Source organism: Bos indicus x Bos taurus, chromosome 5 (genome assembly GCF_003369695.1).
Source record: "Bos indicus x Bos taurus breed Angus x Brahman F1 hybrid chromosome 5, Bos_hybrid_MaternalHap_v2.0, whole genome shotgun sequence".
NCBI lineage: Eukaryota > Metazoa > Chordata > Mammalia > Artiodactyla > Bovidae > Bos > Bos indicus x Bos taurus.
Window position 1 is genome coordinate 90,866,013 of NC_040080.1, and position 21,830 is coordinate 90,887,842.

At 42.9% G+C, this 21,830-nt stretch overlaps 1 protein-coding gene across 3 annotated transcripts in view; it reads left to right on the plus strand.

Annotated features, from left to right (window-relative positions):
* The first annotated feature begins 7,666 nt into the window (after positions 1 to 7,666).
* The window catches only part of DIP2B (disco interacting protein 2 homolog B), a 229,803-nt gene continuing 215,639 nt past the window's right edge, over positions 7,667 to 21,830 (plus strand). For all 3 annotated transcript variants that reach the window (XM_027542839.1, XM_027542841.1, XM_027542840.1), the window contains exon 1: positions 7,667 to 7,909. In XM_027542839.1, coding sequence (XP_027398640.1) covers positions 7,810 to 7,909 — 100 coding nt within the window. In that variant the 5' untranslated portion in view covers positions 7,667 to 7,809. The remainder of the gene's footprint in view (positions 7,910 to 21,830) is intronic.

Genomic DNA, 21,830 nt, shown 5'->3' on the forward strand with positions numbered 1-21,830 from the left:
AATTGTCAAAACTGAAGAACCAGCACTGATGCGTACTATTAGCCAAAGTCCATGGTTTATTGAGATTTCTATTGTCCTTTTGCTGTTCCAGGATCCCATCAGATACCACATTACTTATAATTATTATGTCTCCTTATGCTCTTCTGGTTTGTGACAGTTTCTCAGACTTTTTTGTTTTGATGACCTTGAAAGTTTTGAGAAATACTGGTCAGGTGTTTTGTAGAATGTCTCTCAATTTGTTTTTTTCCGCCTGGTTAGACTGGAGCTATGGATTCTGGGGAGAAAGACAACGGAAGTGAAACACCGTTTTCATCCCATAGGATCAAGGTTCATACTCTCAAGAGGACTGATAATGCTTATTTGTATCACCGAGCTAAGGCGGTGTCTGCCAGGTTTTTCCACCGGAAAGTTTTTGCTTCCTCTTTCCATACTGTATTCTTTGGAGTCGAGTTACCAAATATAGCCTACACTCAAGTGGTGAGAAGTTAAACTCCACCTCATAGAAGGCAGGAATAATTCCCTAGTTACCTGGAAGTCTGCATATGGAAAATTTGTCTCTCATAGTTTTTATTTATTTATTCATTTTTGAATTTCATATAATTTTCTCTTTTTCTTATTGGAGTATAGTTGCTTTACACTGCTATGTCAGTTTCTGCTGTACAACAAAGTGAATCAGCCACATGTATACGTGTATCTGCTTTGAATTTCCTCCCCATTTAGGTCCCCACAAAGCACTGAGTTCCCTGTGCTATACAGTAGGTTCTCATTAGTTATCTGTTGTATACATAGTCGAGTATATACATGTCCATCCCAGTCTCCCAGTTCCACCCCCGCTTCTCTCTTGGTATTCCATGTGTTTGTTCTCTACCTCTGTGCCTCTCTTTCAGCTTTGCAAATTAAGATCAACTATACCACTTTTCTAGATCCCACATATGCATTGACATATGATATTTGTTTTTCCTTTTCTGAGTTACTTCACTCTGTGTGACAGTCTCTATTCCATCCACATTTCTGCAAATGACACAATTTTATTCCTCTTTCTGGCTGAGTAATATTCCATTGTATATACTTACAACATCTTCCTTATCCATTCCACTGCTGATGGACATTTATGTTGCTTCCATGTCCTGGCTATTGTACATAGTGCTGCAAGGAACATTGGGGTTCATGTATCTTTTTGAACTATGGTTTTCTCTGGATATATGCCCAGGCGTGGGATTGGTGCTTCTCTGTAGTTTCTTTTTAAATTAATGTTGTACATAATTCTGTATAGGTTGTTACTTGCTTTACTTCCTACAGATGTAACACTCCAAACAGAAGGTTGGCTGGTTTGTTTTTACCCATTGTTATACATTCATTCCATACTAGAATGAAATAGAAATAGTAAATGGACTGATCTCACCTCTGACCATATCATAATCTTTTTATCTCTACAGCTATGGTTGAAGCAGCTATGATCATAATGGGGATTGGATCATGCAAACTGATCGAATATTAGCATTTAAAGTGTTCAGCTAGTTTATTCTATTTTTCTACTGCCTGCCAGCATTTCACTTACACTCATAGTGAGAAAAGATGCCTTTCCTTTTAAAGTACACCTCAGCCTCTCCTGGTAATATGTCACAGCACGTTAAGCAGGAGGTCATTCTTTCTAATACTTTCCTGAGCCATGCCAAGTTGAAGAGATCCTATTGTAGCTTCCTTCTGTTTCTCCCATGGTTTCAGATGAACTTAACATAAAAATCTCCACACTAATCGTAAGATGTTGGCTCATCTCACAAAAGCTTTTTACTTTATGTAATGTCTTCCAGTTTATACAGCGCTTTCTTACATAGTTTCAATTATAAGTAGGTTTTCTGTAACCTTGATTTTCCTAATACAAGTGAGAGCCTGTTAACATGAATGCAAACCATTTTGTCACTTCTGCCTACCAGAGAGATTCTCTGACAACATCCTTCTCCTCTTCTTCATCCAGCTCACGCACCTTTTGGGTATTCCTAGGAGGTAGATCACAAGTCACTCCAGGTTGCTGCCTTCTGCCGCCACCTTCAGGACTCTGACTGCCCCTGTGTTCCAAGCTTTTGTTGGCCAGACTTACCACTTCCACTGTTAGGGTAAAATTATCCAAGAGCCCCAGCAGAGTTCTCAGGATTCTCCTCATATGTCTCCCTTATCAGGGAGGAATGTCTTTCCGAGAATTCCACCTCCACACTTCCTCTGCCTCAGCAGCATTCCCTTCAGGTACCCTGGTGGGAATGGGGCACTATGCTAATGCCTGGGTGGCAAGTGCGGCTGAGTACCTGGCATTTTTAGCCGCTGTGGTGGTGGGTGGGCTCTCTAGACAAAGTAGAAAGGAAAGGAAATGGGCTTTGGGTAGACAGTTCACGCCCTCCGCCGTGGCCCACTCAACTGCAACAAACGTTTATTCCATTATAAACAATTAAAAATATGTAGAATTCATTTACAGGGCTTCCCAAATGGTGATAGTGGTAAAGAATCTTTGCCTGCCAATGCAGGAGATGCAAGAGACACGGGTTCAATCCCTGGGTTGGGAAGATCCCCTGCAGTAGGAAACAGCTACCCACTCCAGTATTCTTGCTTGGAAAATTCCATGGACTGGCGGACTACAGTCCAGGATGTCGCAAAGAGTCAGACACAACTGAACACACACACACAGAGCTCATTTACATGAAATCTCATCTGTCCCTCAAAGGAAGACAACCCCAAGATTATGCAGCTCTGCCCTCCAGCTCCTCTGCGTCCAGGACCTCTGGGACTATGCAGTCTTCTCTTTCAGAACTGAAATGGTTCCTCGTGGACCAGAATCCTGGAGTTTCAAGGCAAGCTAACTGTCTCCAACACATCCAGTAGACCGATGTTTCTCAAAGTGCAGTTCTTACTCCAGCAACAGCAGTGTCACCACAGAACTCGTTGGATGTGAAAATTACTGACTGGGCAACATCCCAAAGCTATGAAGTCAGAAAATCTGGGTTATATCTGTGAAATTGCTGGTACAATGTAATTTTAAAGGTTTGGGGCCTCAAACTATAGGGAAAGCCATCTTCTCTTTTGTGTTATTACTTTCCTAAGCAAAAAAAGAAAAAAAGGATAGTGTTTCCTGAGACATAAGTGCTAACTTTAGAACTCTGTATATTAAGCAGCCTGTTCTTTCTCAGTAGCAGTACAATAAAATGGTTAGAAACTTGAGGTTTGATTTTCGAGTGCCTGGATTTCAATCTTAGCGCCGCCACACATTAGCTATGGGACTTTAAGCAAGTTAAAATCTCCATGCCTCATTTTCATCACCAGCAAAAGTAGAAACTAACAGTATAGTCCCTTAAAGGGATTGTGTGAAAATTGATTTAATGTATTTGGTGTTTAGAATTGTACTGGCCCTTTGTTTAAAAGTGACAGCAATGTGTAATATTTAAGTAAATATAATATTTACCTTATATCCCCTATTGGTAAGTCTGTTGATGTTAAGAATGAAATAAGTTCTTTTTTAAAAAATCTCCTCCAGCATCTAGCAGGGTGAAACAAATGCTAGATATTCAAAAAATGACAATGTGAAACATAGAGTGCATGTACAAAAAAGAATTTAAGTTAAAATGTAAATGCAATTAATTTAAATAAAAAGACCTGTTGGTGCAAAAAGAAAGAAGCTCTGGGTTGGATCTACCACTGTGTATCTCCCTGTGACTCTGATGCATCCTGGAGTTTGAGAAGCCCTGCAAAAGACAAAGCCAGAAAAGGAAGCGTAAGTACAATAGTACTTCCATTCAGGAAAGGAAATATGGGACTTCCCTGGCGGTCCAGTGGTTGAGAATCCACCTTCCAATGCAGGGGACATGGGTCCTATCACTGGTCAGGGAACTAGAATCCCACAGGCCAAGGACAACTAAGCCCACATGCTACAACTAGAGAGGCCTGTGTGCACCCACCACCAGGATACAGCCCAGCCGAAATAAATCAGTAAAATTCACAAATAAAGACATGAATACAGAAAATATACATGTAGGAATCTTGCTCTCGCCTTTAAAAAAAAGATGAGAAAATATGCAGTAGACCCCACTCCTGAGCACATGCCACACCCCGTGTGTCTTAGTTTTGCCGCGTAACAAGACTTAGTGACACACAGCGGCAGCCATCTGCTGTTCACGTGCCTTGGCCATGTGGGCTGGGCTCAGCGGGGCTTACCTGTGGCCCCAGGATCAACCGGCAGGCTATGGCCTCGTGTACAGCTTGCAGTTGGTTGAGTTTTGCAGAGAGTGATGAGGCTAGCTGGGCCATATCTCTTCTCATCTAGTAGTCCAGCTCCCACTCAATCACAAGACGGTGGTCTCAGAGTTTCCAGAAGCAGAAAGAAAGAGGATAAGCAATAAGCACTTTCCAAATCTCTATGTTGTGTTTGCTATTGTCTCATCAGTCAAAGCAACCATATGGTCAAGCCCCATGTGTAGGAAGGGGTCTACATAAGGGTCATGAATACTTGGGATGGGGGGTGCACATTTTTGCAGCCATTTCTGCAAACACTTCACCATCCTGCCTGGCAGGATTAGTGAGGGTGCCCTACCTTGGCAGATGGAGTAAGTTTGTTAGTCTGGCAGCCTCTGGTTCTGATCTCCAGGAGTAACATGGTTGTTCATTGTCTTTCACTGGCATACTGTGCCATGCTGCTATGTATGGGTGGGTATGTCTTTCTTGGGAGCTGCATGGTTTGTTGCTGTGTCCTTATTGGTGGGAGTTGCAAATTAGAGATTTAAGTGTTGAACAGCTGGAAGTAGTTACAGCCAGATTTGGAGTGTCTTTGGCAATATATCAGCTGCAAAAACTTAGTGGGCTTCTGGACTATTCATCCCAGTGAATTCCATGTGCCGGTAAAACAGGTAAAGACTGTGTCCAGACCTGTGCTGTCCAATGCAGTAGCCACTAGCCAGAATTAGTCACTGAACGCTTGAGATGTAGCTAGTTTTGAGATGTGCTATTTCTTCTTACTTCTTGATATAACTACTAGAATATTAATATTACATCTCTAGTCACATTGTATTTCTGCTGGTCGGCAGTTAATCTGCCTTGAAGCCTGAGAATTTTGGCCTCGTATTAATCATTCTTTCCAGTAAATAACACCTTCTCTTTTAGCCTAAACGTGTGTTCCTTGAAACAATTTAAAAATATATATATTTATTTATTGGGCTGTTTTGGGTCTTAGCTGTGGCATGTGGGATCCAGTTCTCTGACCAGGGATCGAACCTGGGCCCCCAGCATTGGGAGCAGGGGAGTCTTAGCCACTGGACCACCAGGAGAGTCCCTCTTGAAACAATTTGAAAGTGGTTCTCTGGAGAGGGAGAATTCCAAGAGGCCAAGGATAAGCTGCCTGTCTTTCTGGGACCTAACCTCGGAAGTCACGTAGTGCCATTTGTATAGTCTACTGGCCAAAGCAGTCAGAAGCCCAGCCAGGTTCAGGGAAGGGAACGTGGACCTCAGTTTTTATTTTTGGTTGCACTGGGTCTTCACTGCTGCACAAGGGCTTCCTCTCATTGTGCCGGCAGGGGCTAGTTTCTAGTTGCAGCGCGGGGCTTACCGTGGTGGCTTCTCTTTTTGTAGAGCACGGGCTCTAGGCAGGTGGGCTCAGCAGTTGTGGCCTGTGGGCTTAGTTGTATTAGTTGCCTCTCAGCATGTGGTATTTTCCCAGACCAGGGATCAAACCCATGTCCCCTGCATTGGCAGGTGGATTTTTTTTTTTTGTATTTATTCTTTAAAAAAAATTATTAAAGATTATAACTGTACAATATTGAGACGTATAGAACAAAATACAATTATTGGAGGACAACTGCCCTACAATATTGCGTTGGCCTCTGCCACACATCAACACAAATCAGCCACACCTACACGTATGTCTCCTCCCTCCTGAACACCCCGTCCCATCTCCCTCCCCATCCCATCCTTCTAGGTTGTCACAGAACACTGGGTTGGGCTCCCTGTTTCACACAGCAAATTCTCACTTGCTATCTGTTTTACATACAGTGATGTATATGTTTCCATGCTATTCTCTCAATTTGTCTTAGTCTTTCCTTCCCCCACTGTGTCCACAAGACTGTTTCCTATGTTTGGCACGTGGATTCTTAACCACCGGACCACCAGGGAAGCCCTGGACCTCACTTTTTTGATGGGAGGAATGTCAACAAATTTGCCACCTTAAAGAGCAAAAGCTGCCACAGTCCTCATTGTAAACCAGAGGATAGATACACTTACATTCCCACAGATTTTTCTTACATTGTTGCAGTTAAAAGGAAATTTCAAACTCTACTACCCAATCAGGCATGATGTTACACTCCTTTTTTCAAGCTGAAATTCTTTTCTCAGCCTAAAAAAAATTTTTCCCCCTTCCAGCCCATGAACTACTACAGAATAGATGCTGAGGCCTTAACTCTCAAAGCACCAATTTTGGACCAGCATGGAAGGGGAAGAAAAATACTGGAATTCTCTCAAACTGTATGGGGAGATTTGGCATTTACATAAAGGACAATACCATTAAAGAATGGCAATTTAAGGCAACTGTCCCAGTAGTTTCTGGTAAAAATACACACAGGTCTGGACTTGCCTGGTGGTACAGTGAACTCGAATCTGCCTGCCGATGCAGGGAGTATGGGTTCAAGCCCTGGTCTGGGAAGATTTTTACATTCCATGGGCAACTAAAGCCCACGGGCCACAACTACTGAGGCCCACCTGCTGCAGCTACTGAAGCCCAAGTGCCTAGAGCCTGCGCTCCACACCGCGAGAAGCCACGTCAATGAGAAGCCTGTGCAAGGCAATGAAGAGCAGCCCCATCTCACCCAACTAGAGAAAGCCAGCACACAGCAAGAAAGAGCAACCGCAAATTTAAAAATAAATACGTAAGTAGTAAAAAATACATACAGGTTTGGATCCTTAAGTTGAATTAAAATACTAATACTTTTGGAACACCTATTAATGATACATCGAGAATGATAAAAAGACAAAGAAGACGAAGTTCTCTGGAAAGAGGTCAGAAGTCTAGGCAGGAGGACGCACATTCTCCTCCTTCTGTCTTAAATGCTAGAACTGAAATAGAAACATAGCTTGCCAGGCTCTACTGTCCATGGGCTTCTCCAGGCAAGAATATTGGAGTGGGTTGCCATGCCCTCCTCCAGGGGGTCTTCTACATCCAGGGATTGGAACCTGAGTCTCTTACATGTCTTGCTTTGGCAGGCGGGTTCTTTACGAATTCGCGCCACCTGGGAAGCCCCTTAGAAACAAAGAGCTCCTGGTAAATGTGACCAGGAAGCCCCAGTAAAAAGAACTGCCTGAGTTCAAGTTATTATGGATGGGTGGTGTCAAATAGTCCGGGAAACGAAGCAGGGGACAAGATAAAAGCATACACTATTAGGTGCAGAGAACTGGAAAAAGCAAGGTCTGGGGCCCCTGAAAACTCCTTCCTCGCGAGTGCGTAAAAGGTAAACGTCCGGGTCCACAGCAACACAGTGAGCCCATTTCACTGGAGAGAAATTGTGGCAGCCGGCTTGGACGCGTAGTTTCAGGAATCTCCCAGTAGAGGGCGCCATGAGCCCGGGAGTCCGCAGCTTGACTCGGCTGCGGAGGCGGTGCGTCCTGAGTCCGGGGGCGGGGCCGCCGGGCTCACATGACCCTTGCTCATGGCGGCGGCGGCAGCGGCTGCGCTGGCGGCGCTCGGCGGCCGGAGCCGGATCCTGTAGCCGGGGTGTGGGCCCGCGTCAGTCCGTCCCTCCTTCGGCCCCCTCGTTTGTCTTCCGGAGTGTGGCTGGTAGAGCCGGGATGGCGGAGCGAGGCCTGGAGCCCTCGCCGGCTGCGGTGGCGGCGTTGCCGCCCGAAGTGCGGGCGCAGCTGGCGGAGCTGGAGCTGGAGCTCTCGGAGGGTAGGAGCCGGGCGAGGGAGCGGGCGCCCGGGCGCCGCTGCGGATCGCGGCGAGGGGAGACCAGGTCCCCATCGCGCGCCCTGGTGGCCGTGCGGGCAGAGGGGAGGAGGGTGCCGGAAATCTGGCCTGGGCTTCACGTGAAGGGTCTCTCTCCTCCTCTCCTACCCCGGGAAGTGGCTTTCCGTGTGGTTCATTGTGTTCTCTGGGAGCGGGGGAGCGGGGGAGCCGGGGCTGGGGGGAGAGGTCTTCCTCAGGCTCGGGCTGCTTCTGCGCTCTCTGTCCCCCCAAAACCCCAGACAAAGCTGTGTCCTCCCGCTTCAGGCTTCTGCCCGGGCGCCGGGGCACGGTGGGGGCGGGGTGGGGGTGAGGCCGCCCGCGGGGTGGCTGACAGCTTGCTCCTGTACTCTCTTCCAGGGGAGGGCCCCACTCCTGTTTCAGCTCCCCTTCCCCCCTTCAGAAAAAGAGAGAGACACAGGGGAAATCCGCCAGCATTTCTTCTTCCTTGTTTAACAATGCGAGATGCCTGCCCAGTGACAGGAGTGAGATAGAAGCGGGGTGGGCCGTTGAGGGTCCTAAGGAGGCCAGAAGCAGTGGCATTAACCCAGAGAGACACACGGGGCGGCTTTTAGACCACCTTTGTCAAAAGGGTTGTGTGGTGTTTTTTTTTTTTTCCCCCTCGGTGCCTCTATTCGGGCTGAATTTTCCGCATCTGATCACCTTTTGGAATCTTAGAAGAGGAAAGGAGAGAGGTGCAAATCCTGGCCGGCACGGTCTTTCCTTTGACAATGGATTGTTACAAGGACGCTTGGATTGGTTTTGAGAATTAAAAGAATGGAATAAATCGAGCCACTATTATTCGAGAAGTCCCTGGACAACAATGAGAGAAACGTTGCTCTGTTGTGGGCATGTGATCAGGCTTCTTGTGCAGTTGTGATCAGTTCTCCATAAAGTTCCTGTTTTTGTCACAGGCTGCCTCTGAGACAAAAGCAGCATTCTCTCCAAGCTTGATATCAGTACTGTGGTGGTGCCCCCAGAGTTGCATATTCTTGAGTTCTGTGCCAAAGGCCCTCTCCACTAGCATTTTTCAAGTGGATTAAAAATTACTGATTGGAAAAGAAGAATGTGACAAGTTTCCAGGAGAGTTTTGACTTTTTGTTTACTTATCAAGGCAGTCTCTCTACACACCCCCTCCCCCCATCCTTTATAGTAGAAAAAACCAGAAGTAGATTTGAGTGTTATAAAGTCACTTGGGCATGGAAGGAAATAATTATTCTTAATAACCTTGTTAGGGTTTCCCAATGTATAGGGAGGTGCCCTTTTCATTTGCACTCAATTAGCAACGTATTATTTTTCAGTTCATCAGTTGGGAAGTTACTCTTTGGCCAGCCCCCAGTATCAGTTATGGTGGATGAGTCTGTTTCTGTGAAATGTTCAGGGTATTGCTATCTTGATTCTACCTCTCAAAATACCTCATTCTTCTAGACTAAAGCATTGTCATTCAATCCATGATGACTTTCATTCAAATTGGACTTTTAAAGCAAGTTAGAGTAACACATCCATTATCTTTGATTAGCTAGGAGGAAAGAAGTTTGGCTGGATGTTTGCGTCAGAAAGAGATTAAAAATAGGAGTTAATTGCTTTTACTTGGAGAGGGAAATCCTGGAAGCTCCTTATTCTTGGTATATCTGCTTCCAGCTGATTATTGTTTACTTCTCTGGTTGTTTCTAGAGATGATTCCAAGGAACTGTTTCTAGGACTCATACTGGCTAGCTCACGTTTCCTTGAAGAAGGTGTGAAAGTCCTACAGACTGTAAGGCTAAGGCTTCAGCATTTTTCAGGACAAGTGCATGGTTTCTTTCCTGTTGCAGGATTGTTTTGGTTTGGCATGTGACTGGGATTTGAAATGGTTTCTTAAAGATTTATGCTACATTATCCAGTATTTCATCTCTTTTAGCGATGGAAAACTGGAAAAAATACAGTTGAAAAACCTCAGGCCTGCAGTGTCAGCATCTTGACCATCTGCTTGTCTCTCTTGCTTCAAGTACAGAGAATGGTTGACTAGAGAAGTAGGTAGACATTTTTAGGAATTCAAGTGAAGTTGAAACCACCACCAACAATCCCCAAATCTATAGCACAGTGTTATTTGTGATGCCTGTTAGCATATTTTGAAGGGACCTTTGTTTGTTTTACATCTTCTCTACAGTTACTGCTCTGACAAAAGTACTTTTTTCTTTGGGAAAAAAGAGAGTTTTAACTATGTGTTTATCGTGTGTGATTGGCTTTGTTGCTCTCATTCCTCGATTTTATTCATTTTTCTCGGTTCAGGCTGTAGTGGGTCCTAATTACAGCGGTTGCCTGAGCTGTATGCCGTTAAAGAATTTTCTTTGTGCTCACTTGTGTTTTCAGCTGCAGGCTTGGGTCGCAGATGAGCCAGCTCTGCGCTGGAACGCAGGTTGTGCCTCCCTGGGCCGTTTGCCGCAGAGCGCGTCGCAGAGCCCAGTGCTGTGGCTGGTGCTCCATTCAGGCGGGTCACTGTGGACTTGGTACTTCAAGCTGCCTGCGTTTGCAGCAGAAAGAACAGGCCAGCACTGTCTGGAGAATCACTGAAAATTGAACTAACACCTAGTCACAAATTTTTCTGTAGACTAATTGAATAGGTAGGAGGTTTCTATAAGTATTCTCATAACTGAAATTTTTTCATGACCTACATGTACTATTATATTTTTGTATATTTGGCAATGAGCTTTGTTGTCTGAACTTAAATCGTATGTTTTAGTCAAGTGTATGCACATAAAATAACACTAATGATGGGAATTTGTTTAAATTTGTCTGATAATACGTTGTATTTGTGTTATGATTTGATAAGTTATGTCATTCGAGCCTCACTTTTTTTTTTATTTAACAGAAGGGAAAACCAAGACTCAGAAAGGTTAAGTGTTTTGTTAGTGAGTATTAGCTGCTCACTAATTAGTGCCAGTATCTTAAGCTGCCATATTATTATGGCATCTGTTACCATTGAATGATTTAAATATCTGTATAGTTATTGTACAAGCTATTAAGTCTAATTTTTACTCTAAGCAAATGCTACAAAACAGTTGTATGTCGGGACTTCCCTGGTGGTCCAGTGGCTAAAACTCCAGGCTCCCAGTGCAGGGACCCGGGATCGATCCGAGAGCAGGGAACTAGATCCCATGTACTACACTAAGACCTCGTGCAGCCAAATAAATATTAAAAAAAAAAAAGAAAAACTTTTATTAAAAAAGTTGTATGCCATAATTCTAAAGAGTCTTATTGATTGACTTTCTGAAATCTCTTTTAAAATCTATCATTCACTTATTTGATTGAGCAGACATTGATTTTCTGCTTACTGTGTGCTCAGGACACAGAGGTTAGCAGGGTACTGTGCTCGCTTTCAAAGATCTCTGAGTCTGAAAGGGAAATTACTTAAAAATGCCAACAAAACAGTTCATGATACCAAAGGGTACATAAGAGTTTGTACAGAGGCTGCCTTCTAAGAAAAGAGGAAACTGCTTTATCGCTGTGAAAAAGAAACAGTACAGACCTGGATGCTGGTGGAGAGGGCTGTGATGAGCCTGGTGCAGCTCAGTCCTAAGTGTGAAGGAGGAAGGCTGTCTGTGGTGTATCGAGGACGGCGTGGGGTGGGAGTCTTTCTGCCTGAGAACAGTCCCAGGGTGACAACTGGAAAGGTATTTAAGATAAAATAACACTTACAGGAAGGGATCCTCCCTTTTCTTGTTTGAACACTTCTCTGAGCACAAACACAACAAACCCAGACACATCCTCCCTTTCTCCTGTCTATTTCATCACATAACTCAGGGTCCTCAAAGCGTGGTACAGGTCGGCCTCAAAGGTGGAGGGTTAAGACACGGCTGCTTCCCAGGAGTTGAAGTGCACCCCCTCTAGGAGGTGGGCAGAGGAGTTGAAGAGGAAAGGGGAGAGATGCTGAGTTGAGATTGTGTTGCACAGTCTCCAGACTGGGAGTTTAGAATTAAGCCACCAGAGAACTGGTAAATCCTTCTTGTTTTACTTATCATGGAAATTAGTGTGGCCACTCCTCCTCAAATATGTAGCATAGTCATGAATTCATAAGAAACACGTTTATTGGAAAGTGACATCTAAGCAGTTGTCTTTCTTGGTGTTAGAAGTACTAAGGAAAGCAGGTGTGTGGGTTTTTGAATAACCCAAACAGGGCATTAGCTAAGTGGTTTATTCTCTGGAACTTGAATATCTCTTTTGGTGGGCTGTGCTCGCCTTACGTTGGAACACATCTTTAGGAATTGCTCGTCAGAGCCTGTGACGCATAGCTCAGCAAACCCTGATGGTGGCAATTTTTAATTCTTTGAGGGCAGAGTTTCATTTTATAGGTCACTTGGTGTCAAGTAGAGAAAAGCTGGTGGATGTTTTCTTGGAGTCCCAACTAGCTGTGAATGAAAAAAAATTAGAGTGATTATATATAAATGGGTTTTATTTGTGACTGTCAGAAAACTAGAATGGTGGTAAACTGGTTTTGAGGGCAGTTCCAGAAAGTAGTGACAGACAAAGTCATTGGAAGGATGATTCACTTTACTGTAAAGGATGGCGCTTGTTTAGACATTCTAGTTCTATGTACTGACATTTTGAAAAATTTATCTCATTGTTTGACAGTCCCATAACATTGAGGGGAATTTTTGAACAAGAGAAATCTCTAATCCTTCCCTCTCAGCCCAGCGCTTGATGGCAGCTTTCTTTCCTGGCCTATGTGTGGATTAGCGCCTCAGGGTTGAAAGTTCAGATGATTGGCTAAAAAGGGCCTTCACATGTGTTTGTATCGTAATGATTACAGTCCTTCATGGTTCTCATGATTAATCAGGAATGCTCTCTGAAACACTCCTTCCTGCTCTGCACCTCCTCGGCACCATTTCTCACAGTTCCTTAAGAATTAGTGGAAGTTCTACCTTTTTTCTAAACCTGCCCCTGACCACTGTGAGCTCTCTTGCTCCAGATCTTACACCATTTACATTTTTGCCAGTCATAGGTTTTTTTAATTATTTAAGTTATTTTTCATTTCATCTCAATGTAAACTCCTGCAGAGGTCATTCTTTAAGTCCTTTTAACAACTGCTGACCAATTTCTTTCTTGTAGTAAGAGTGCAATAAATTTTTGCTCACCTCATTTAGATGTGAATTGAAACATAAAGTCTCTGTCTTGGGGATTTGATCTTGGCACGAGGCAGGGTTGTACGATCATATGAGGAGTGTGGGCTTTGGCACCTGGTGGGCTGGCATCCAAGTCCTGGCTGTCACTGAGCTCTCTGACCTTGGACGGACTGCCTAACCTCCCTTGTTTTAGTTTCTTCCATTCTTGAAAAAAGGAACAGCAACCTTTACCTTACTAGAGTTGTAAGGCGGTTTAAAAAGAGATCCTAGGAAGACAGCTGAGCGTGGTGTGTGCACGCAGTCAGTGCTCCGTAAGTGTAATCTTTATTGTTTCTGATAGTGAATAGATACGTAGTGATTTGGCTGTTTTTAATATCTTCTGTTACTTAGCAGAATATGGTTATGTATGAAGTGATGAATGGAATCAATTTGTGTAATTCTTTTCTGTAAGTAAGACTTGACTCCTCCATCAGTTGCTCCTGTCGGCACCCTCTACCCTTGTTCAACACGTGTTGAGTCACGGCAGGCAGTTGACTAGAGCAGAAAAGAGTAGCTGGTTTGTTTCACACAGGCATCTGGCATGTGTGCATATCCAAGCCTGTAGGTTCCGGCAAATGGCTCTGACATTTAAGCATGGTTTCTTAGACTCAAGCGTCTCCAAGCTATGAAAGGGCACATGTGGATACTCAGCCTTCACTTGTGTTTTTTGACTCTTTTTCCTCCATTTGTGCTTAGTGAACAAATCCTTTCAATTCCTCCTTCAAAACTTTCCTTGCATCCACTTTTTTGAGTTGCATTTATCTCCAGCCTTGTTCAGTCCTTTGTCTTTAGACTTATGAGTTAGCTCTAGATTGATCTTTTATCTTTTAAAAATACTACTTTGATCTAAAACCGTTGGTAAATCCAAGGCCCTGTAACTCATTGTCTTTAAATTCTGAGATTTGTGAAAGCAGGGATGGTCTTCTGTATCCTTTATGCCTAGAGTCTAACTGAATGCTTTTATGCACATTTTTTGGTAACTATGTCATAGATGTTTAAGTAAAAGTTTTTCATGTATTTGTGGGTTTTTGGGTTTTTTTTTAATATTTATTTATTTGGCTGCACTGGGTCTTAATTGTGGCATACAGGTTCTTTGGTTGTGGCATGCAAAGTCTTAGTTGAGTTTGATCTAGTTCCCTGACCAGGGGTCGAACCCAGGCCCCCTACCTTGACAGCATGGAGTCTTAGTCACTGGACAGCCAGGGAAGTGCCTCATATACTTGTGTTTATAGTGAATAAGTTGCCTTCCCTTGTGGATGCTCTTCGGTGAACAAAATATCTTCTGAAAGGCCGTTGGCTTTGGAATTCTGTAGCATCACAGCTGACAGGATCTTTGGATGCGTGGGTTGGCTTTCGTGGACCTGGCGATGCTGAAGTCGTGTGTAGTGTGCTTTGAGTGTGCTTACGTGCCTTTCTGTGAAGGAGAGTGTCCAGCTTTCGTCATTTTTTTTTTTTTTTTCGTCAGTTTCTTAAAGAGGACTGTGAAGCAAGGTTGAGAACCAAATCTGTGGACTTCCCTGTAGGTCCAGTGGTTAAGAACCTGCCTGCTAACTCAGGGTACACAGGTTTGATCTCTCGTCTGGGAAGCTAAGATCCCACATGCCGTGGGGCAGCTAAGTCCTTGTGAGTAGAGCCCATGCCCCGCAACAAGAGAAGCTACTGCAGTGAGACCCCTGCACCGCAATGAGAGAGTAGTCCCCGCTTGCCGCAGCTAGAGAAAGCCCGCACGTAGCGATGAAGACCCAGCACAGCCAATAAATAAATAAATAATATTTGGGGGGAAAAAAGAAGGCAGCAAAGGAGAATGGCTGCTAACCTAGCCCCTCCTTCCCACTGTGCTTTAAAAAAAAATGAACCAAATCTGTATGACCAGTTTTCATCGTTACTAGTTGGTAAGGAGGGCCAGGCTCCCTGAGCCTCTCTTCAACACTCACACACTTCTCTCTTTCAGTTCCTGTGTATCCCCTTTCTGTCTTTTCTCAGAGGAAGAGCTGTCACGCTCCCATTCTGCAGCTTATCCCTCTGACTGTGCTCTCTCCCGCCCCTTCTCTTCTGGGATCTTGGGATCTTACTTTATTGATTGCTCTATTCATTTGCAGTCTCCTGTCTTTGTCTTTTCCTCTCATCCTTAGCCTCCCACTTAACACTTGACTCTTGGCTCCTTCCCTTCAGCCTATGAAGGTACTGATGTTTCTCTCATCTTGAGCAAAGTCTCTTCCTACAGCCCTTTGTTGGAACCTGTTTGCTCTTGAGTGCCAGTGTTCTCCCCCTCTCATAGATCCTTAATTTCTTACTTTTGCTCACTCTTCAGTCCATTGCTTTTTCCTCATCAAGCCTCTGAAACAGCTGTTTCCAAGGCCAGTAGTGACTTCTGATTTCAGACTGAAAAGGACCCACGGTTTACAGCATCTTTCTCTGCAGCATTGGATACCACGCTCCATTATCTTTATGAAACTTCCTTCTTCCGTAGCTTGTATGGCGTCATTTCCTTCCAACTCCCTAACTGTTCCTCCTTTAGCTCTCCCTTGGGCTTCTTTTTCTCTCTTTCTCCCAGTGTGGGTGTTCCTATATCAGTCATTAGCCTTCATCTCACTTCTCATACACTTGCTGAGTGTATGTGAGCACCTCTGCCCAGGGCTTGAGCTGTCTTGACTGGGAGATGGCTTTCTAGTCTCTATCTTTAGTCCTAACTCCCATCTGCTCCCTTGATTCCCATTGATTCCCCCTAGACAGCTGTAACTTAGGAGATCCCAAACTGTACTCCTTGTTTCAGTCTGCTCCACAGATACTTGGGGGTCATCCTTAACTTCTAATGAGTCAGTAAATCCTGTTGATTCTGCTTCCTCCCCTCCATTCACGTTGTTTCTGCCTTTGTTTATGCTCTTACCATCTTTTACTGAGACTATTGCAGTAGTCTCCTAACTTGTCTGCCTGCCTTCAGTCTCTTTTCCCTCCAGTTCATCCTTCTCTGTTCTGTGATGGAACGATCATCCTGAAACACAGATCTCATTGTGTCCTTTTGCCTGAAAATTTTTCATTGGCTTCTTCTATCCACAGGATAAAATCCAGGCATCTTTTGTGTATCAAGACCTTTGTAACCCTCCTTCCTGTGCCTCCCACAGTTCTGCTCTTGTCTCTAGCCGTGCCGAACGACTTGTCCTTCCCTAAATGCATGGTGCTTCTTCACTTCCATGCCATTGTCTTGTAGGGGGCTTCTCAGGTGGCTTAGTGGTAAAGAATCCACCTGCTGACACAGGAAACGCAGGAGATACGGGTTGGATCCCTGGGTCAGGAAGATCCCCTGGAGTAGGAAATGGCAACCTACTCCAGCATTCTTGCCTGGAAAATTCCATGGACAGCGGAGACTGGAGGGCTGCAATCCGTGGGGTCACAAAGAGTCAGAGATGACCGAGTGACTGAGCACGTGTGCCATTGTACTGTACACACTGCCTTTCTCTGAGAAATGCCCACTCTGACATACTCTTCCCTTTTTTCTGCCTGGTTGACTTCTCCACTCAATTTCCTGTAAGACGCCAGCCTTTCTTAAGCTCTCTTAAGAAGTTAAGGTCTCTGTATAAGTAGCCATCAATTATTGAGTGCTTGTTATGTAACAGGGTTTATAAACTGTGTATACCCTGCCCAGCCAGGTAAGTAGGTGCTGAGTACATCGCTCCTATTATCATGATGATGAGGGAACTGAGCTAGCAAGAAGCACCCGAAGCTTGCGAGGCATATAGGGTGTGCCAGAGCCGCCCGTTACACATGACCTGGTCTTTCCCTTTCTCCCTGCCAGCAGCAGAAACATCTGATGTGAATGGCAAAGGAGAGAGAACACAGTTGGGTTCGAGTCCTGTCTCCCCTGCTTACTGTGTGACCTTGGACAAGTCTTTGAAGTGTGCTTCTAAACCTAACAACTCCTAAACAAAGTGTGTTGTTTCCATTGTGTAGAGACTTGTTAAGGAATGTGAAGTCTGGAAGTACAGTGTGCTGGGGTTGGAACCCAGGTCGGCGTGGCTCCAAAACCCATGGTATTTCCATACTGGCTCCATCTCCCTGAATCACATTGTTTCAAGTAATTTCAGCAGAATTCTCTTCCATCCTAACTCTTGGACCCCCTTTTCTTAGGATACAGTTTCTGTCTTTGATGTTTGGGAGTAGGGCTCCTTGGAAAGAAAAGAATGGCAATGTTCCATCCTATTCTAGGAGAAATAGATAGGAATAGGAGTGAGGTTATTCTTGACCTTGCTTTGCCAGAACCCTGGGGAGTTAGCACTCTAAAATGTGTTTGGAGAAGTTCCATCTGCCTAACTTCTGGCAAGGTGTGACTGCTTTATTTCTTAAAAGAACTAAAGATATTGGGTAAAATCCTTTTAAGATTGTGTGTCTGTAAAGTAAGAGATAATTTTATGTACTTATATTTTGATGTGAAATTAATTTTTCTTCCTTGAATTGAGATGGGGATGATGAAAAGCTGAAAAGGGGAAATTCAGAAATAAAATATTTTGAATGCTATACAGGTCAACCCTAAATGAAAGCCCACAGGACGTCTTTGAAAGGTCCTTGTGTCCTGGACTTGTTTTTTTCTGAGCTTCAGGTTGACTATTGTGGTTCTGTTCTGCTTCAGAAAGAATTTTTAGTTTAGTTTTATTTTTTTCCTTAGGATATTTATGTTTAATTTAAAAATTAATGTTTAAACTAATGTAGGTATTTCTGTAGACGACATGTACTTTTAATTGATTTTTTGGGAGTTACTTCTCTTTTTTATGAAGGAATAGTGCTCTAATCTTTTTTTTTTTTTTTTTTTTTTTTAGAGGATTCTTGCTTTTAGGGATAAATTAAAGTGGCTAGGATTTTCTTTCTTTCTTCTTAAGGACCTTGGGTTATGTTGTCTCAATTTATTCATAGGCTGGAACCTTGTGGGTTTTAACTCAGGTCAGGCATGAATGCATTATGGTGCTGGCCAAGTCTTGTCACTTAATCTCCTTTTTAAAGATGAACCCAGCAGGAATCGTTAGGAGAAGCTTCTGATAGTTTCTTGTTTAGTAGATCTGTGACTTTTTTTTTTAATTGATGTATAATTGACGTACAACATTATATTTATTAATTTCTGGAGTATGACACAATGATTCGATATTTCTGTATGTTAGGAGATGGTCACCTTAGTAAATCTCATTAACATCTATCACCATACAGAGTTTTCTTTCTTGTCTTAAAACTGTGAAGAGTTGTCATTCTTACTTTATTGGACTTCCTTTCTGGTTTGGAAAAACTTTCATTTTTAAATTGAACATGTAGCAAAAGCACTGGTGAGTTTTCCTCTTGTGGTTCTTTGCTTACTGTTTCCTTCAAGGAGACCAAGGGAAGTCCTAGAAGAAAACTTCCTGTTTAAAAAAAAAGCTTCCTCATTTGTTGGTTCTCTGAACTCTTAACTTCTAACGTTACTCATACATTATAGCTATTTTTCAGATGATCTTAAAGTTACTGTGTGATCATTTGCATAAATACTGTCATCTCCCTTTGTAAGGTGCTTGAGGACAGCCCACGGCATCCTTTAGCATAAGTTTTTTTCAGCACCTATTCCGCCAGTGAATGAATCTAGACTCTGTCATCAACCTCCCTATCTATTCTTATTTCCTTGTAAGTATCTGACAGACTCTTCTATTACAGTTAGACTTGTTTCCTCACCCTTTTCCTCAAACAGCTCATTCCTATCTCTGTGCCTTTGCAGTGATTATTTTCTGTGTCAGGGCTGCGTTTTATCCTACTGAAATTTACCTGTGGTTTCACGGCCTGATTAGATGGCCTTTTCATCATGAAACAAACTGACTACTTTAGTCCTTATTAATTTCTTCTGTTTTAGGCTATTGTATTCAGTAACAGTTTAACACTTAACTGACAGCTTTGTTTTGTGTATGTTGTTTTTGCCTCAGCAGTTAGACTTTATTTTTAAAAAATTGATTAATTATTGTTATTATTTTTTTGCTGTGCTGGATCTTCATTGCTGTGCCAGCTTTTCTCTAGTTGCAGCTAGCAGGGGCTGCTCTAGCCGTGTGCGGTGCGTGGGGTTCTCATTTCGGTGGCTTCTCTAGTGCAGCCCGGGCCCTAAGCTGCACAGGCTTCAGTAGCTGTGGCACGTGGGCTCGGTATTTGTGGCTCCTGGGCTCTACAGCACAGGCTCAGTGGTTGTGGCTCATGGGCTTAGTTGCTCTGAGGCGTGTGGTATCCTCCTGTATCAGGGATTGAACCCAGTCTCTTGCATTGGCAGGCAGATTCTTTACCACTGAGCCACCAGGGAACCCCCTTCAGTTAGACTTTAGTTTTTGTGAGTGTAATGAATGACAAGGTTTTCTACCTTTTGGAACTTGTAAGGTGCTGAACATATCATTGTATCAATAAAGATGTAATGAGCACATTTATTTACAAGATCTAGTGAGAGATGCATAAAAGACAGGTTCCCTGCTTTCAAGGAGCTTTCAATCTAGTAGCTTCTCTTAGAAGTATTAATTTCAAGTAATTGTCTTTTGAGTGAGCACTTACAAACTTTTTTTTTTAAACTTGAGTGGTAAGATATAGCCTTTAAACAACTCCATTTGAAATCATTTTGGGAAAGTGGTAGCTTGAGCACATCACTCCTGCCCTCTTTTTAAAACTCAGTTCAAGTGAAATAACAATTTCAAAGCTTAGAACAAAAATACTAAGAATTGGAATGGAAACTCATGAAAGTGGGAGGACTTGAAGGATAGATCCAGGAAGCCAAAAGTGCAGATAATAAGAATTTTAGGGGAAATAACTAGTAGAAGAAAAATTCGCTGAGACAAAAAAGATTGCAGATTGAAAAAGATCACAGATTGAATGAATTCACTGTCTTTCAGGCAAGATGGATGAGAAAAGGCACAAATCTAGGCATATTCTGATAACATTCCTGAATTCAGTGATAAAGGGAAAAAAAATTCTACAAACTCAAAAGAGGATAAAGATACCAAAAAAAGTTAAAACTACAATAAAATTGGCTGTTCTCATTTGCAGCACTATAATGATGGTGTAAGAAGCAAACTAGTCAGAGAAAAGGTCTACACTACCAAAATCTTACATGCAGTCTAGATACTGTTCACCTTTCAGGAAAAGAAAGCTCCATGTGGGTGTGCAAGAATTGACATCATATCACCCATAGACTTGAATCTGAGCAATATACTATAAGCAAACATAATTATTTCCTTTCCTCGAAACAGTGATTGACAACAGATTTTGAAATATGTATATATATCATGTGCTATACGAATGTGCTCTTGTTACTGTAAGTTCTACACTACATGTATGTATATATATAAAATTACATACATTGAGAATAATAAGAAATGTGTTATATAAATGGTAAGTAAGGATCTTTGAAATTAAAGAGACATATCGAAAGAGAAAACCTTGTTATCTGAATGAGATACCCTAAATGAGTCCAGCAAAACTCAGACACCAAGGGACAGGGTGGTATGGGGGTGAGAGGGAACTACAAGCTTCTTTGGTATCTTTAGAATGTTGGCAGGGGAAGCATGGCAATGAACTGCCTTAATGAGAAGAATACTTCTTTTATAATGGTGTTAAAAAATTATAAAATACTTAATGGAAAGTATCACAAAAAAGGTACAGGGTCTGTGTGAAGAAAATTGTTAAGTGTTAAGGATGATTTGAAAGAAGTGGAAATGTATACCATGTTCCTGGATGGGAAGACTATGTGTAAATTTAATGGAAATTAATTACAACTCCAGTGGAGAGTTCTTCTGAAGGTAGGCAGTCAGGTAAAACAGTCTGTGTTCATATGGAAGAATAAATGTTTTACAATAGCCAAGAAAATTTAGACACAGAATAGTGAGGTGGTTCTTGCTTTACCAAGTATTGAAACAAATTCTAAAATGATTAGTATCATACTCGAAGCAGTATGGTATTAATATTTGAATAAGGGATGAGCAAACAGAATAAGGTGTCCCAATCCTTGTATATATAAGAGAAGTATTTATGAAAATATGAAAGTTTAGTTGAAAAGATCTTTCTTTAAATTACAAATAATGCTTTTTATTATATAACATCGTACAGTACTCACATTACAGAAGACAGAACCTGACAAATTCGTGTTGTTGTCTAGACGCTAAGTCATGTTTGACTCTCTTGCAATTCCATGGACTGTAGGCTGCCAGGCTCCTCTGTCCATGGGATTTCCCAGGCAAGAATACTGGAGCGGGTTGCCATTTCTTCCTCCACTGTCTCTTAAAATAAGTTAACCAGGGCTCCATAGGGTATCAGAAATACTAGTACTGTATTTATCTTTGATACTCTATTTATCCTGCCAAAAGGAGCACATTGGAAACAGAAAGAAGTCTGTTCCTCATGCAGTGTCTTTCCAGTGCCACTACAGACAAAGCTTAACATCGTGGCATCTGGCATAGGAAAAATATTTAAAGGTTCATCTTAATTTTCACAGAGTAGGCAGTGAAGGGGAGATTTGGGTCTGAGAGGCACTAGGTTCATAACGGACACATTTTTGATCCCTCTCTTTTCTTCAGTATAAGAGTCCATGTCTAGTCCATCAGCAAGTATTTTGGGTGCTACCCTTGCATCTGCTCCCCTCTATCTGTGGTCACTGATGGTCGTTGCCTCGCCTCTGTCACATCATCTCTAGCTTCCATAGCGCCTCACCTAGCGTCCCCTGCTTTCTTTAATCTATTTTCCACATGGCA